The 18,661-nt window shown below is 37.5% G+C and overlaps 1 protein-coding gene across 2 annotated transcripts in view; it reads left to right on the forward strand.

Annotated features, from left to right (window-relative positions):
• EYA3 (EYA transcriptional coactivator and phosphatase 3) overlaps positions 1-18,661 on the forward strand; it is a 98,812-nt gene that overhangs the window by 25,889 nt on the left and 54,262 nt on the right. For both annotated transcript variants that reach the window (XM_058718418.1, XM_058718419.1), the window contains exons 2-5: positions 1,259-1,360; positions 7,622-7,665; positions 11,755-11,834; positions 17,344-17,410. In XM_058718418.1, the coding sequence (XP_058574401.1) occupies positions 1,328-1,360; positions 7,622-7,665; positions 11,755-11,834; positions 17,344-17,410 (224 nt within the window). In that variant the 5' untranslated portion in view covers positions 1,259-1,327. The remainder of the gene's footprint in view (positions 1-1,258; positions 1,361-7,621; positions 7,666-11,754; positions 11,835-17,343; positions 17,411-18,661) is intronic.

The raw sequence follows: 18,661 nt of genomic DNA on the forward strand, positions 1-18,661 counted from the left end.
TGCCGTATTGCATCGAGATGGAGCAGTAGAAGTGGAGGGGTGGTGTTATTGGCACTACTGAAGTTTTTCATTTCTTTTTTCATGTTTTTTATCTGTTTCCATTGCTTTGCCAATAAGATTCTATACTTGCTTTAGCTTTATAGGTTAAGTTAGGTACAGTGGTTGGTAGAAGTGAAAACAGGAGTGACCTTAATTAAAACCAGAAGCAGTCACATCTGTTTTGGAGAAGTGTCCGTTTCATTTGGGTTAAAGGGAAATGGAGTTTTTGTTTTTCCAATGTGTTTAGTTTTCTAATATCTACCTATTTCTTGCCAGCAGGCCACAGTAAAATGTTCTTACCATTAATTGGGGTCTTCGAGTCCTTTATTTTTCTTTCTTAGTTTGGAAATCAGGTCAGGAAGAGCAGGGTCTGAGAAGGTAAAGAGTTTGCTTTGGGGCACCTGGGTGACTCAGTTGGTTAAGTGTCCAACTTTGGCTCAGAACATGATCTCACAGTTCATGAGTTTGAGCCCCGTATCGGGCTCTGTGCTGATAGCTCAGAGCCTGGGGCCTGCTTAGAATTCTGTGTCTCCCTCTCTCTCTGCCCTTCCCCTGCTCAAACTCTCTCTCTCAAAAATAAATAAACATTGAAAAAATTAAAAACAAGATTGACACAGTAGGATATTTAGTGGAGCTTGTTATTTCAGAATAAAATTGGGTCTTGGCTTTACATGATTATTTTTCCTTAATTCTATAATTCAAGGTTTTGCTTTACTTATTTATTTGCATTGGTTGTGAAAGTATTTAATTGATATTCCATTTTGTCCTATTTAAAGTGATTTGGTGTGTCTGTGTTAACAATTATGTAAATGTTCCAGATTCAAGCAGGTTAGATGTTATCATAACATACTGACTTGCTAGGCTAGTTTTTATCATTTTTTAATGTAACAATAATCCTCAAAAATAATGTTTTAGTTATCTGCACACAGCTGTCATTATAAAATGTTTAATGCATTGGGCACTATAGTAACCACGTTTTAAGTAAACCAGAAGGGCTTCCACGTGTTGGCTTTTGCGATGTAGTATAAAGGTCATTGGGTATACCTGTCTTGACTTGGTACAGCATGTCAGTTTGGAAAGGCCACGTGCAGGTTTGAGATTTTGAGATTGGGACTCACGTAGAAAGCTTGAGGTAACAAAAATTAAAAAAACCATTATCTGATGGCCTCAATGATAAAAGAGGACATAAAGCTTTGGATCCCCCCTCTTTTTTAAACAGACTGTGAAGACTCCTTGACAGACACTTGCAATCCAGTCACATAAGTGTAAGAAAGAAATATTGGTCCTCATGGAAGAAGAGCAAGATTTACCAGAACAACCAGTAAGTATTTCCTTTAACAATTTAAAGTTCTTTATAGAAAAGCTAATCTTAAGAGATTTTAAAGATCACTCAGTTATACTGCAGATTCCAAATTAGAAATAAAAATAAGGAAGAGACTTCTTAATACTTTCCTTCTAAGAAAATAATTTCATGTCCTTTAATTCACATTTTGTTAATACCTGGGAGTCTGCTTAGAAAATTCAGTATTACAAACTGAGTAGTGCATGGGCGCCTGGATGGCTCAGTCGGTTAAGCGTCTGACTCTGGCTCAGGTTATGATCTTGCGGTACATGAGTTCGAGCCCTGCGTTTGGCTCTGTGCTGACAGCTCAGAACCTGGAGCCTGCTTCAGATTCTGTGTCCCCCTCTCTGTCTACCCCACCCCTACTTGTGCTCTGTCTCTGTCTTTCAAAAAAGAATAAACATTAAAAAATACAAATAAAAAAAGTACTGTGTTTGCAAATGCCATTAAAAAAAACTAACAATTGCTATCCTTACAGTTTTTAGAAAATAAAAGAGGATGTCTATTTACCAGTAAAACAGTATATATTATTTGTGCCAGAAAACGTACTTTTTATCTTTACCTAAATTTTCTGATTAAGTTTTTAAAAAGTAGTAGTAGTTGAAGAAAGTACAATTTGATTACTAATTGTTAAAAATAGGTAAGTATTTTTAAATACTAAAATACTTATTTTAAAAAGTAGATAAAAAATAGATAAGACCCTAGAGTCCAGGTTAGATTCTTAATTTCTTTTAAATATTTAACGTAAATAAATAAAATAATTGTAAATGTCCTCAAGTGATACAGATTTATTGCCTTGTTGTGGCCTTTTGTTTGTATATTTTGGTCTTTCTGTGTTTTGACCCTTAGCATTTAAAAAAGCTAAATAAATAAATAAATAGATAGATAGATAGATAAATAAATAAATAAATAAATAAATAAATAAGGAAAGGCAATAGTAATCATTTTCGTAGATACTTTTGTATTAAAGGATGTTTTTCTTTTGTGTTGAGATTTTTCTGAAGTTAGATAAATACTGAGTCAGTTTACTATCCTGAATGAGCCTCTTGCATTTTATATTAAGGAAGAATGCAGAATGATACATGTTTACCTTTATGAAAATCCAGCTTAGAAAAATTTGAATTTTGAAAGCAGGTAATAGGGTATGTTTTTCATGTTCCAGATGTATTCTTTATATCACAGAAAGATGGACATGTGCTCCCAAGAAGTCCTTTAATACATTTTTAATATTTTCTTTATGTTGAGAAGTACATACTGATGATTACTTTGCCATTTTTCTTTTAGCCCTCTCACTTAAGGCAAGTATAAAACCAGAAAGATATAGCAATTGGTAAAATGACCTTGAAACATTTGAAATGTCATCCCTTATCCCTGTTGGGACATCGATAATCAAGGAAATGGTAGAATTAAAAATCATCCTCAGCAGTGTTCCTAGGATATGTACTGTGAGAACAAATAGCTGGGTTAGAGACATTAAATGTACCAAAGAAAATGATGGCATTGAGTTTTTAATGTAGTAAGACAGAAGTCTGGTCAAGAGGTCTAGTTTCAAAAGACTTATGTGTTGACATACTGTTGAAATGGGTATTGTTAGTAACTCCTTATGTATTTAAAGTAGAATTGTGAGGCTGACCTGCTGGTGAGTTGTCTTTTCTACTCTACTTTATTTCCTTGCTCTTCTATTCAGTTACTATAACATGATGTCCAAAACCTGATTGTTACTTAAGAAGGTGAGAAATGAAACCATTTTAAAAACATTTTCTGCTGACTATAAATGGTGATTGTCACAGAGCATCATTTTTTTATTGATTTGTTCCTGGGCCTTAATTTTTATTTTTATTTTTATTTATTTTTATTTTTATTTTTATCTTATCTTAATTAGAGGTGTATATATATATATATATATATATATAGAGAGAGAGAGAGAGAGAGAGAGAGAGAGAGAGAGAGAGAGAGAAAACAAGTGGGAGAGGGATAGAGAGAGGGAGAGAGAGAAAATCCCAAGCAGGCTCTGCAGTGTCATCGCAGAGCCCGACGCAGGGCTTGAACACACAAACCATGAGATCATGGCCTGAGCCAAAGTCGGAGGCTTAACTGACTAAGCCACCCAGGCGCCCCTTGGGTCTTAATTTTTAAAGGTAACTGAGTGATAACACGGGGAAGTCCATGCCATTGAAGGAAAAGCTTAATGTCCTTAAAAGTGAAAGGCATGGCACGTCACACAGGGCCACAGGGGGAGGCACCAATGTCAGTTAGGAGGCAAAAAGGAGCTAGGGGAAAGCATAGGCCATAGCCATTATTGGAGTTTCCAGAGGCAAGGCAAGGCAGGGTAAACGATTTACGTTTGTGTAGTCTGAATAATTCCAAGGGCTTTTGGGGTATCAAGGATGTTACTGGGTGCTGGTGTCTGGCTCTGGGGTGACTCAGAGCAGGGGAAGTATTGGCTTGGTGTGTAAGCTGGATAAAGGAGATGGATCAGAGTACGGGCTCTGGATCACAGGGAAGATGTACACAGCTTGGTCCTTAGTTTGGCCCTGGGACTAATGGCTGCCAAATGGACAAAATACAGAATCTGAGAAAACACAGAATATTTAAGAACTGTTCAAAATAATTAGAATGGAAAGAGTAAATGTTATACTTTGAAGAGAAAAACAAGTCTTCACAGGCTGTAGTAGAGGTCTAAAATTTGAGTAGAAAGTACTCAAAGTACTTTCTACAAAGTAGAAATGATTCTATTCCAAGTTAATGATGATAAATAAAACCAAGAGTTTTAACTCTACTGTTACTTGTATATATAGATGTTACTAGTGACATTATTACAAGAATTATTTTAATCTCACTATCTCTTCTTGTCTCTTTCCTGCTGAATTATCCCTTTCTTGTTTTTTTACTAATTACTTGCCCTGTCTTAAGCTTTATTCAGGTCATTGTTGACAGTGCAACATAAAGTTTAGCTTTGGGTTTTCTGTCAATTGATTATTGCCAATCAATCCTCAGTCTTCTGCATTTGGAAATGGTTCACTCTGTGTTCACCAGTTACCTTGACATTATTGTTTTTCCCCTTCCTTGACCCCCAGGCTTTATCTTTTTCAAATACTCTGAAACAGTTGTATTATTGTCCAAACTGGAACTCTTTTGAAGAGTAAAAGGGGACACTAAACAGACTTGGTTCCGGGATAAGAGGTATAAACCAAGATTGTCCCTGCTAAGCTGGAAGCACATAAAAATACCTGCTTTTATGGCTATCAGGGGTGCTCTCTGAATTCAAGTTTTGAAAGGACCTACATGCATAGGAAAAATTTTAGAAGAATACACAGCAAACTTAATACTGATTATTTCATGGAGGGATGAGGCAGAATGAAGTCTTTTCTATTTTATACATATCTGAATGGTTTGAATTTTTAAAAATAAGAGCATGTATGCCTTTTGTATTAAAATTTTAAAAAGAAATTACTAATGCTTACTGTAGACAACACAAGTGGCAAATGCTTTATAACCATAGTATACTCTCCAGGCTAGGATGTAGAAAAGGAGTATAGCTTGGGAACCATTTTTGAGAACAATAAAAAGGACTTTAAAATTGTGTTTTGGACTTGGAGGGGAAGGAGAAGAGGAGGTAGAACAGGTGGTGAAGAGACAACTTCTTGACTCAACACCCCTGATTTCTTTTGTGTCTTCTTTATCAAGGAGGATAAACTTAGGTAAAGGATAGCATACCTCAAAGTTTAAAAATGTTTTTATTCCCATATTTATAAGCAAATACCTAACTTCTTTCAAATGAGTTCTGTTCCTCCAGACTAATAGCAGTTTTATACCATAAGCCTAAAACTTAGAGACATCAGTGCAAAGCCAGCCTTGATCATCTGAAAAATCAGAGTAAGGAAATGCTTGAAACAAAACATGGATATTTCCTTTCCTTTAAGGCATGATTTTTTTTTTTTTTTTTTTTTTTTTAAGCAGAGGTACAAATAGAACCCTGATTTCACAAATTTGCCATTGGTTCTTTTTTTTTTTTTATGTTATCTTCAGTTATAACATGCCCATAAGATTATATCGTTTTTTTAAAATAAAAGCTTTGAGGGGCGCCTGGGTGGCGCAGTCGGTTAGGCGTCCGACTTCAGCCAGGTCACGATCTCGCGGTCCGTGAGTTCGAGCCCCGCGTCAGGCTCTGGGCTGATGGCTCGGAGCCTGGAGCCTGTTTCTGATTCTGTGTCTCCCTCTCTCTCTGCCCCTCCCCCGTTCATGCTCTGTCTCTCTCTGTCCCAAAAATAAATAAAAAATGTTGAAAAAAAAAAATTAAATAAAAAATAAAAATAAAAAAAAAATAAAATAAAAGCTTTGAGAAAAAATTGACAATCCATTTTAAAGTAGTGGTTTTTAATATATTCGCAATGTTTTTTAGTCATCACTAGAATCAATTTTAAAACATTTTCACCATTCCAGAAAGAAACTCCATACCCATTGGCAGCCACCCCCCAACTCCCTCATCCCCTGCAGCCCTAGGTAACTACTGATCTAACTTCTGTCTAAAAATTTGCCTGTTTGTAGACATTTCATGTAAATGGAATCATACATTATGTGGTTCTTTGTGACTGGCTCCCTCCACTTAGCATAATCTTTTCAGGGTTCATTTACATTGTAGCATATATTATGTACCAGTACTTCATTCCCTTTTATTGCTGAATAATACTGTATGAATTTATTTTATTTATCATTCATTGTTTTATTTATCATTATTTTAACATTTTATTTATCCATTTATCTGTTCATTCATGAGCATTGGGGTTGTTTTCACTTTTTGGCTATTTTGAATAATGTTGTTAGGAACATTCCTGGACATATGTTTTCTTTCTTTTTTTTTTCCTTTTTCCTTTTTTTTTTTTTTTGTTTGTTTGTTTTTTTGGTTTTTGGTTATGTAGCTAGGAGTCAAATTGCTGGATTATATGGTAACTCTGTATTTAATCCCTTGAGGAACTACTAAACTTTTCCAAAGTAGCTACACTATTTTACATTCGGTTTCTGGATTGTACTGTTTCAACCCGTACTTTTGTAATATCTTTCTGTATCTTTTTGAGTTAGTTTACCTGCTTGGAATGCCAGGCAGCAGATGCTTCCTATCTCTGATTTACAGGGGGACATAATTGCCCAAATCAAGGCAAACAATGTCTGAAATGTTAAATTTAATCATTTTAAATAGCTATATTCCCACCTGATATTTTTGTTGAAGATTATTTAGTAGATTTTCAGCTTTTTATTAGCTTGAGATACTCTCAATCCATAATTTTGTAATTTTGTATGGCTAAGCATACTAAGCATGTTTCTACTGTGACTAGTTATTCTAATCAGAGAACTCTAAAATCAGATTCTTTGTAATATATATGAAAGCAAGGAAATCCACTGGTACTGTTAAATGTTGTTGATCTTCTGTTTGGGATTCTTAAACTGTTTCAGTGGAAATGCTTTTCCCTCAGAATGAATTAGAAAAAGATGAAAATCTGGAATAAAACAGAATAGCATAAAGAATATTTTTTAAAGTACTCATAACCTGATAAGAATTTATCTTTATTTTTAGCATGTAATTTAAGTATAAAGACATTTCTGGGGGCGCCTGGGTGGCTGGTCGGTTGAGCGTCCGACTTCGGCTCAGGTCATGATCTCACGGTCTGTGGGTTCGAGCCCCGCGTCGGGCTCTGTGCTGACAGCTCAGAGCCTGGAGCCTGTTTCAGATTCTGTGTGTCTCCCTCTCTCTGTGACCCTCCCCCGTTCATGCTCTGTCTCTCTCTGTCTCAAAAATAAATAAACGTTAAAAAAAAATTAAAAAAAAAAAAAAGACATTTCTGTTTCATAAAGTAATAAATGAATTGATGTTGTTGAATATGCCATACTTACTGTTTGATAATATAATTATGAGTCTGTTAAAATTTAAAACCAACTAATTTGTACCCAAGTTTGGATACTTTACTCTGGTAAACATTGTATCTTGAGTAAAAATCCTGGTAAACATTTTACCTTGAATCTGAAAAACAATTTTTTCATTGAAAAGAAAGAGCTCACGTGAAAAACAAAGAAGCCCATCTCTAACTCTAAAATATAACAAAGGTTAATTAAATAAATGTAAACAAAACAAAATGAAATAGTTACCCTGTAAATTATTAGTTAATATCAGCCTGCCATTTGAATAGGTAGATGATTTCAGAAACAGAGCACTATATTGATGCTTTTGTATATTTATTTTTGCAGGTGAAAAAAGCCAAGATGCAAGAATCAGGAGAGCAAACTTTGAGGTATGAAAAGTTGAATTTCTTTTTAATGATCTACTTGGTTTTTTTTCACCTGCTATTTATAAGTATATGGGTACATTTTGGGTTGACTACTCTAGTTTTGAATTTTAGCATCAGTCTTTAGGTTTTGAAATTATTTAGTTTAAGGTGAAAATATCCTTCCACTAGTTTGTCCTTGAAACAAATAAGTGCTGATTTTTGTCTTATTCATTCATTATTTGTTTAGGAATATGTACTGAACTCATGTTATCTATCAGGTCCTGCAATATATGGAAGAGACATGATGGTGAACATTCTTTAGTCAGATGTACAGGGTACAAAATGGGAAAAAGAAGCAGAAATAAGGGAAATCCAAAGGATTTGGCATTAATCACCAAATGGACATGGGATGCCTTAATCATTAGCTCCACTCCCTATAGATAAGAGACAGCTTCTTTGCCCCTCATACTCCGGCTTCCACAACACCATAGTTTTCAGTTTTCCACAGTCCTTACTTCTGTTTGTCTATGAACCAGTAACTGCACCACCTCTAACATCTGAACTTCCAGAATCCTACTTTTAGTACCACACACTCCATTCCAGCTCATTTATACTACTGCCACACTAGCCATGTGATATCATCCTGTACATTTTCCGTTAAATGAGCTATCATGTTTTCACTCTTACCCATTGACGCTTCCCACAAGATTTCAATATTTTTCTTATGCTTTTTAAATTATAAGATCTATTAATCAGTCCCTTGCAAACATTTCTACCTTGTTCTCCTTTTCCCCTGTGTCATGCTTCCTTAGCAAAACCACAACCCTGGGTAGACCACCTGTTCACCTATTCCATTCTTACTTCCAGTCACCTGAACATTGTCAGAGAAAAACACAAAACTGTTTTCATTTATGATTACATCGCAAACAGGCACTTAAGCACTCCTGGTGGTCCAGCCACCCTTCCTAGTGTGTTTTATCCTAGGCTGTAAAATCATCTTTCTTTCCCTCCCTCCCTTCCTCCTTGCCTCCTGCCTCCTCCCCTTCCTTTCATCTTCCTTGCCCTTTACTTTGCTCCCATTTACCCAGCTGGGGATCTTGCTCCCTGATTCAAAGAGAACTTAGAAACATTTAGACAGAAACTATCTCATTTGTCTGTCACCACATCTACCCATTTATCTGCTTCTCTACAATATTCTCTTTTACCCTATCCTCTGAAGTTAATTCCTCTGCTTATATCTAAGGTTGATACTTGCAGTTATATTACGGAACCTACCACCTTTGTCTTTTCCTATAATTATCCCTTCTCTCTCCTTCAGTTTCTTTATTATGATAAAATATATATAACATAAACTTCACCATTCATTCATTTTTAAGTGTATAAATCAGCGGCATTATTATATTCACATTATTGTGCAACCATCACCACCATCCATCTCTAGAACTTTTTTCATCTTCCTAAACTGAAACTCTGTATTCATTAAATAATAGTTCCCCATTTCCCTGTTCTCCCAACTCCTGGCAACCACTGTTCTTTCTGTCTCTGTGATTTTGACTACTCTGAGTACCTCCTTTTAGTGGAATCAGACAGTATTTGTCTTTATGTGACTGGCTTGTTTTATTTAGTGCAGTGTCTTCAGGGTTCATTTATGTCATAGCATGTGTCAGGATTTCCTTCCTTTTTAAGGCTGAATAATATTCCATTGTACGTCCAAACCTAATTTTGTTTATTCATTATTGGTTGATTGTGTTGATTATTTATCAGAGAGAGCGAGAGAGAGAAGGGAATGAGCAGAGAGAGAGGAAGAGACAGCATGGAACCTGATATGGGGCTCGAACCCATGAACCATGAGATCATGGCCTGAGCCAAAACCAGAGTCGGATGCTTAACCAACTGAGCCATCCAAGTGCCCCTGTGTTGATTATTACAAGAGTTCTACTGAATAAGAATCAGGCATTTGTGATGCTCCTCACTTTTTGAAGAGTTTGGGTGTTTTTGCTTTTTAGAGGGAGAAGTCATTTTATTTGAGAACATCTTTTTTTTTTTCACCATGCACAACTATTAAGCAAAATTTATGTTTATATAACTGTGAAAATAAATGTTGAGATAGTACATAATTTTTCTAGATTTAATAATTTTATTTATTTTTTAAAAATTTTTAATGTTTATTTTTGAGAGGGACAGACAGAGTGCAAGTGGAGGGAGATACAGAATCAGAAGCAGGCTCCAGGCTCCAAGCTGTCAGCACAGAGCCCCATGTGGGGCTCGAACTCACAGACTGCAAGATCATGACCTGGGCCAAAGTCGGACACTTAACCTACTGAACCACCCAGGCGCCCTTAGATCTAAAATTTTAAATGTTTAACAAAGTACTAGGGGCACCTGGGTGGTTCAGTCCAATTGGGCATCCGACTCTTGGTTTCATCCCTGCTGACAGCTCAGAGCTTGGAGCGCTTTGGATTCTGTCTCCCCCTCTCTCTGCTCCTCCCCTGCTTGCTCTCTGTCTCTCTGTCTCTCTCTCAAATATAAATAAACATTTAAAAATTTTTAAAAATAAATAAAAAGTTAATTACATTTGAGGAAAAGTTGTTTGAACATTCAGAATATACCAGGAAAAAAAAAACTATATTGATATTACACTTGAATATTAGTGGTCCATTCAGAAAAGATATGAGAGCCTTAAGAATTTTGATGCTGTGGTGGTGGCCATGTGGCTCAGTCGGTAGAGCATCTGACTTCAGCTCAAATCATGATCTCATGGTTTGTGAGTTCAGGCCCTGCACTGGGCTGTCTGCTGTCAGTGCAGAACCTGCTTTGGATTCTCTGTCTCCCTCTCTCTCTGCCCCTTCCCCACTCATTCTCTCTCTCTCTCTCTCAAAAATAAATAAACATTAAAAATTTTGATGCTGTGTATTTTTAATGTAAATAACATTTATTTTAAAAGTTTTGCTGCATAGAAACTATTCTTGTTTTTTATTAGTCAGTCTTACCTTTCCAGATATATGGAACCTCTCATACAGTGTCCTCTACTTCTCCCTAGAGTGTAGAATAGCAAAGTGGATTTCTTTCTAGGAAACACGAATATGGAAAGGATGCCTGGGCTGGGGAGAAGTTGTAATATAATAATAATGGCTACAGTTAAATTGTCTGTGTTCTAGTCTCTCAGTACTTTTTATATATTAACTAATTAATCCCTACAACTACTCTATGAGTTAGGCTCTATTATTATCCCTCTTTGACAGTTGAAACTGGAGTGCAAAGAAGTACCCAAAGTCATTAAGCTAGTTTTGGCAGAGTGGAATATGAACGCAAGCAGTCTGGCTCTAGAATCTGTAGTCTTAATCATTATGCTAACCTGGTAGTTGAGGGAATAACTAAAGAGTGGAAAGTCAAGTAGAAGGAGGAGGGAGTTAGTTAGTTAGTAAAATCTCCATTCCAGAATTTCAGTGAGAATCTTGCCAACATTAAAGTGTGTGACATAATGACTTGTTCTCCCAGTTTATGTGATTTACCTTTTGCAATTTCTCTGAATTTCCCTTATAACTTAAAAAAAAAAAAAAAGGTATTGTTCCATCTGGGATATGATAACAAATTTAGAAAAACATTTTTTAATTAGAGAAGAAAAATATAGCAGAATGAACCATTTTAAGGTTCAGAATTCCCTTCTGGGAAGCAAGCATATGTAATTTGAAAAAACTTTTCAAGTGATTATGAGAATCACTTTCTGAAATCAGACATCTCTCTACTTCCCTGTGGAACTTTGGAAACAAAGCAACAGTGCAGTTTTAAGTGTTGTGGACGTTTTGGTTTTTTTTCCCCTACCACATGGTCTTTAGAAAAACTCTGACTTGCCTATAACTCAGCTACAATTTCTGAATGATATGAAAGCGGAAGGGGTCTAGTGATATGAGAAAGAACAGTCACATGCTGAGGGTACACTACCCTTGACCCTAGCTCTTCAGGTAGCTGCTAAAACCAAAAATAATAATACCATGAGGAAGACTTACTTTGCCTCTTACTTGTATAGCCTAGGAAGAAATGGGTTTGATGTAATCACTTTAAGCAATGCAGCAAGTCCATGAGGGACTAATGTATTCATTTTGGTTCTCTCAGTCAAGTGAGCAGCCCTGAAGTCAGTGATCAGAAACCTGAAACTTCAAGCCTTGCTTCAAACCTTACCATGTCAGAGGAAAGTAAGTACTATATTCTGTGCATGATGGAAGAGGTATTCCTATAGGTAATGCTGTTCTTTTATAATTGGTTTTCACTGACTGCCTTTTTTGTCCCATATGTACAGAAGCCTTTCCTTTCCGTGTGTGTGTGTGTGTGTGTGTGTTCATCCCCGTGCTCCCATATAAACTTTATTGACATACCAGCTGAGGGACAAAATCGCATGGAATCCACTTACCTGAGGAGTCACACTTGACTTTATTTTTGTTTTGAAGTTGGATGTTCTTGGGGCGCCTGGGTGGCTCAGTCGGTTGAGCCTCCAACTTCGGCTCAGGTCATGATCTCACAGTCTGTGAGTTCAAGCCCCGTGTTGGGCTCTATGCTGACAGCTCAGAGCCTGGAGCCTGCTTCGGATTCTGTGTCTCCCTCTCTCTCTGCCCGTCCCCCGTTCATGCTCTGTCTCTCTCTGTCTCAAAAATAAATAAACATTAAAAAAAATAAAAAAAAATAAAAAAAAAGAAGTTGGATGTTCTATAGGTAATATGCCTTACCATCAGAAAAGTTTGTAGGCCAACCTCTGACTGCTCTTCTGGAGGCTTTGATGTTTTTCCACCTTTCTAATAACCAAATGATTCTACCTGTCAATTTATGCCAAAAAAGAAAAGTAATCCCCTCAGAACCCGAGATTGATAGTGGGCCCTAAGGGAGATCCGGCTCAATAAGATACATCCTCCACTTACCAGCCTACTTTCTCTGATAGAACAGATGCATTCATGCATGGACAAAAGTTTGTAGAGTGTTCTGATTTATTCTTGCAGAGATGTAAGTTTCTCTGGCATACCCACATACTCCTCCAGATTGCCTCCATAGGGCAAATAGTGCTCCCTGAAATTAAATCTCATTGCCCCTCCATATTTTACCACACACTTTAAAAGAATAAATTTGTATTCTTTATTGTATTCTTTAAAAAGATACTTGTTTAGGGGATGTTTCTTCTCTTAACAGGTTATGCTTAACCTTATATACTTCCATATATTAGAAAATGATATGTCTTGAGTTGTATATATTATTCTAGTGGTTCTCAAACTTTTAGCATACTTAAGAATCATCTGGAGTGCTTATTTGTAGTGTAGAATTCCAGCCTCATTTTCATAGATTATCACATTCAATAGATCTGATGTGGATGGGAATCTATATTTTCAAGAAGATAGCTAGGTGATTCTGATGCATGTGAGAAACTGTTCATTCTGTGGGAAACTGCTCTAATCAATGAAAAGTCTCTCTAATTTTTTTAATGTCCCACTCATCCCCAAGAAATAAACCTGTTCCTTTTATATTCGAAGGCCAGGAATTAAGTTGAATCTCTTGCTGCTTCTAAATGATTTTTCTCTTTTTTCCTTCAAAAACTCTAGTTCCTTTGAAGTCTATATTTATGCCTCCCCCTACCTTTCTTTTTACCCTAGACTGAACTCCTAGTCATTTTGCTCTTTAAAAAGTAGATCTTTGGGGCGCCTGGGTGGCGCAGTCGGTTAAGCGTCCGACTTCAGCCAGGTCACGATCTCGCGGTCCGTGAGTTCGAGCCCCGCGTCAGGCTCTGGGCTGATGGCTCGGAGCCTGGAGCCTGTTTCCGATTCTGTGTCTCCCTCTCTCTCTGCCCCTCCCCCGTTCATGCTCTGTCTCTCTCTGTCCCAAAAATAAATTAAAAATGTTGAAAAAAAAAAAATTTAAATAAAAAGTAGATCTTTGTTTTTTTCTCCATCCAAGCTCTTACTGTTCTTAGTGATTTCAAAATCCATGTAGATGACTTATCCAATCAGTACCCATCATCATATCTGCCTGCCTCGATGTCCCATTTTACTCAGCAGATATTCTGTGGCTCTTTATTATAATAATTCTATTACAGATACCTTCAGTAACTTTGCCTCTTGAGCTATTCTTGCTAAGCCTTCTTGCTAAGCCTCTCCTTGCTAACCCTTCTCGCTAATTTAATATAACTCACTCCCCATCTTCTCCATAGTGTATTCAAATAGCTAAATATTGGCTAAATTATATACCTAGTTGACTTATTACAATGCCTCAAGTAGGCACCCATCATGCTTAGAAATCGTATTGCATTTCCCCATTTCCCTAATGAGTTTTACCTTTTGATAATTCACACCTCTTTTCCTCTTAAAGTACCTATACCCTCACTCACCTTTCCTCATCCTTAATTGATGGCTCCTTTGCAAATAGCAGTTGTCAGACAAGAAACTCCCTTATCATCCCTCCACCACCAAATCTTCAAACCTACCTGTGTTTGTACCTGTGTTTTCTTGCTTCATTCTCATCAGAATGGAAATAGTATTCTTGCTCCAAAGGTAAGACCTTTTGTGCTCTGTGTCCAATCCCTTCTTACCCTCCCCTAAGACCACTCCTGTATCATCACATTCTTCTTGTCTTCTTTTAAACATTTTTTTTAAGTTTATTTATTTTGAGAGAGAAAATGTGCACGTAAGTGGGGGAGGGGCAGAGAGAGAATCCCAAGCAGGCTCTACGCTGTCAGCAGACAGCCCAGTACAGGGCTTGGTCCCATGAACGGTGAGATCATGATCTGAGCCGAAATCAAGAGTTGGATGGTTAACTGACTGAGCCACCCAGGTGCCCCACATTCTTCTTCTCTTCTTAATTCTTCCTCTCAGTAAAGAGACATGACCCAGTATCTGTGGTCTTAAAACGCAAACAAAATCTTCCTTTGGTTCCGCATTCCCCACTAGTTTCATGCCTTTTCTTTGTCCCGTGACCCATTGGAACCTCTGGAGAGAGTTGCCCTTTTCTTTTTTTTTAATTTTTTTTTAATGTTTATTTATTTTTGAGAGAGAGAGAGAGTAAGAGAGAGAGAGAGAGAGAGAGAGAGAAAGGAGCAGAGAGAGAGGGAGACACAGAATCGGAAGCAGGCTCCAGGCTCTGAGCTGTCAGCACAGAGCCCGTCGCAGGGCTTGAACTCACAAACCGTGAGATCATGACCTGAGCCGAAGTCGGACGTTCTACCGACTGAGCCACCCAGGAGCCCCTAGAGTTGCCCTTTTCTTGTTTTCTTGTCTCCCATTAATCCTTCAGCCCTCTCAAATTTTGCTCCTGTCACCACTCTTCCAATGAAATTGCTCTTGTCAAGGTCATTAGTTATTTTCAGTTACTGTGAGAGTACTAGTTCTAGTGCATGTTTCTCTCTTCTCATATTCTGCCTCACCACTTTTCCTCCCGCCTTTCTCCTTTCTTGGCCCTTCCTCTGTCTGAACTCCGAATGTTGGTGGGCTTCAGGATTTATTTTGAGTCCACCATCTTTTCTCTTTCTGCATCCTCTCATCCATTACATTATTGTATTACTTTAAATATTGTATACATTGTTGGGGCGCCTGGGTGGCTCTGTTGGTTAAGCATCCGACTTCAGCTCAGGTCGTGATCTGACGGTTCGTGAGTTTGAGCCCCACATTGGGCTCTGCACTGACAGCATAGAGCCCGCTTTGGACCTTACGTCTCCCTCTCTCTGTCCCTCCTCTACTCATTTGCGCTTTCTCTCAAAAATAAATAAACATGAAAAAATAAAACAAATATTGTATACATTGTTAATGAATTCCAAATTTTTATTTCCAGTCTGACCTCTCCCCTGATTTAACTGCCTATTTGACATTTCCACTTAGATATCTGAAAGGAAATTCGTACTTAAAATGTGTAAAAGTATTTTATTCCCTTAGCCCCTGTCAAACCTCTTGTCCCAAACTTCCCCATTTTAGGAAGTGGTTTCATCGTCCCTCTAGTTGTTCAAGTTGAAAACATAGGAATTATCCTGTATTCCCCTGTTTTCCTCATTCCTTAGATACAAATCCATCAGAATGTCCTGTTAGTTTTACCTTCAGAATATATTTCAAGGTTGTGCCTCATCTTCACTGCTGCTATTCTAGTATTAGAGCAGCTTATGCCTTGACTGTTTATAATCCTTTCATGGTTCTTAAGTCCAGCAAAGATAAAGCCTCATTCATTCTATAGAGAAGTAAATATTGACCCTAAATCTCCCAGGATGTTTTGTCAATCTCTTTGAGAATTAAATTAAATCGGAGGAGGAGAGGGGTTGGGGTTTTGAAAGTACTTGTCAGCAGAGAAGGAACCATTATGCAGAATTCAAATGAAATTATGTTTTATGTGATGGATGGTAAGAACTTTAGACCTAATTGAGATCTCCTTCATTTTTGTCAAAATGATTATGGATGAATGTGATCTACAACAGTAACTACTTTTTAAAAAATTTTTTAACATTTGTTCATCTTTGAGAGACAGAAGCAGAGTGCGAGCAGGGGAGGGGCAGAGAGAGGGGGAGACACAGAATCTGAAGCAGGCTCCACGCTCTGAGCTGTCAGCACAGAGTCCGACACGGGCTCAAACTCACGAACCGCGAGATCATCACCTGAGCTGAAGTCGGATGCCCAACCAGCTGAGCCACCCAGGCACCCCTGATTTCCAGTACTTTTAAAGACCTTGAACAATGACAGTGGACAAGATCTTTTATGCCTAACTCACAGATGTCAATTTGTCTCACTGTTGGGCATGAATTGGCCCCTCATCATGACCAGAGTTCCCTTTTTACTTCAGACATTCGGGAAACCCAGCTAGATGTAAAGTTAGTTGGTTTACTCTTAATCCCTATAATAGAGCAACCTCCTTTATAGATGTTAAAGGAAGTTCTTGGACAGTTCAGGGGCCTGGTACAAGTTCTTTATCATATAATTCTGTCTACAACATGGCCTGAAATAGTGCCTAATAAATAGGATTCTGCTACCTGTCAGACTTGAGCTGAATATTTGCAGATGAAATCATGAGGGTCCAGCCTTCACAGAAGCTATTTTAGATGAAGTCATGGGGGTCAAAGAGGACACGAGCTGTGAAAGTCTCTTTACTTGATGGTTCATCAGAGAATCACATCAGTTCCTCGGATCTGTCTTTGCTTTGCCAAACTTAAAGCCTTAACTACAAAGCTGAAAAAATAGTGGTATAGAAGCATACTTGCATCTTTTGCTGCATTATACACAGCACTAGCAACAGTTTTCTAATAAAACTGGGTACTTCCCCCCAAATCTGTCTTCCTGCAAGTCATTCTTAGGGCCTTTTACTCAGAATAGTGGAAGTACCCAGAGAATGAACAAACTGAAGAAATACATTGTGGTTTCTTAGATCTTTTGAAGTTTGCCTGTGAATACAGTGAACACTTAGGAGGTTGCTTCATCTATGGTTTTAGCTCAGTGATGGATGAAGCTAGAGATGAGCTGGAACTAACCTTCAGCTCTTTTCCATACCCCCCACATTCTGGCTTCTTTTACTGTCTCTAAAAGTCTCTAAACCCATTACTGTAAGAGAGAAGTATTTTCTATTGCATAGTCTTCCTAAATTTCTGATGTCCAGGCTGTATTGTGTTATTTGAAAGACTATACAGTGAGATATGTGGTTTTCTCATTTCATTTTTGGAATGTTCTAACTTTTTACCTGGTGATATCTTTCTTTCAGTTATGACATGCACCGATTACATCCCTCGCTCATCCAATGATTATACCTCACAAATGTATTCTGCAAAGTAAGTTCAATAATTATTTCAAAAATCTATATGCCTTTAGGTTCATTTCAAAATTTAATTTGATACTTAGCTTATTAAGTTGACATTTAACTTAATTTCACCTCTCTTGTTTCGGTTCCTACACCAATTTTTTTATTCCCTCTAAATGTAGAGTCTCTGTAACATACTTTTAAAAAGTAGATAGTTGCCTAGAATAGATCACTGTTGCCCAGGAGCTTGCTCTAAGTGAATAGTCACTGAAAATGAAAATACTGTTAGTTATCAAAGCATAATACTGATTGACCTCTGATCATTCTCGCTTTCGTCTACCTTTGATAAATCAATAAACACAGCTCAGGCCAGTCTTCTAGCGGGACTTCTCAGCTTAATTGTTTTAGGAATGTCCTGAAAGTAGAACTAGGCTTGAAGTTAGGCTTAGTGGGTTGCAGTCACTAAGAGGCAACATTTTGGGCCTTCAACAGGTAAGATCAGCATTTAAGATCCATAAGTTAATCATCTCCGGCATGAGTAGGTGCAGAACCGTGCATATGCCAGACTACCAATTGTGTGTTAATAAAGGGTGAGCCTGCACATAAATTGATATACATGGGTGTGTTATTAAAGTAGGATGAATTCCCAGGTGCTTACATAGGCAGAACACAAAGAAATTGGTAACAGAGGTGTCTGATACCCATGGGACTGTTAAAAAAAGAAAACTGGTTGGGGCGCCTGGGTGGCGCGGTCGGTTAAGCGTCCGATTTCAGCCAGGTCACGATCTCGCGGTCCGTGAGTTCGAGCCCCGCGTCAGGCTCTGGGCTGATGGCGCGGAGCCTGGAGCCTGTTTCCGATTCTGTGTCTCCCTCTCTCTCTGCCCCTCCCCCGTTCATGCTCTGTCTCTCTCTGTCCCAAAAATAAATAAAAAACGTTGAAAAAAAATAAAAATAAAAAAAATTAAAAAAAAAATTAAAAAAAAGAAAACTGGTAATTTTTTTTTCCTTTTGGTGCCCATTTTTACCTTTTGAATTTTTAATCAGTTAAGAAATAACTAAAAGGTCAACTCAATGAGTTCTTCAAATTCTAATCTGATCTGGAATACTAAGAGCACCTTTGGGCCAGTCATTTTCATGTGATTTTCTTCTGTGAAGTGACTGAACTTATTATTCTCTGAGATCATTATGAAGGAGATAAGAAAATACTTTGAGCTATAAAGACACTATAGGAAAAAAGGATATTGTGATATTTAGCATATCTGGAGATCAGTCATTTGCAGTC

The sequence above is a fragment of the Neofelis nebulosa genome, chromosome 2, assembly GCF_028018385.1.
Source record: "Neofelis nebulosa isolate mNeoNeb1 chromosome 2, mNeoNeb1.pri, whole genome shotgun sequence".
Lineage (NCBI taxonomy): Eukaryota > Metazoa > Chordata > Mammalia > Carnivora > Felidae > Neofelis > Neofelis nebulosa.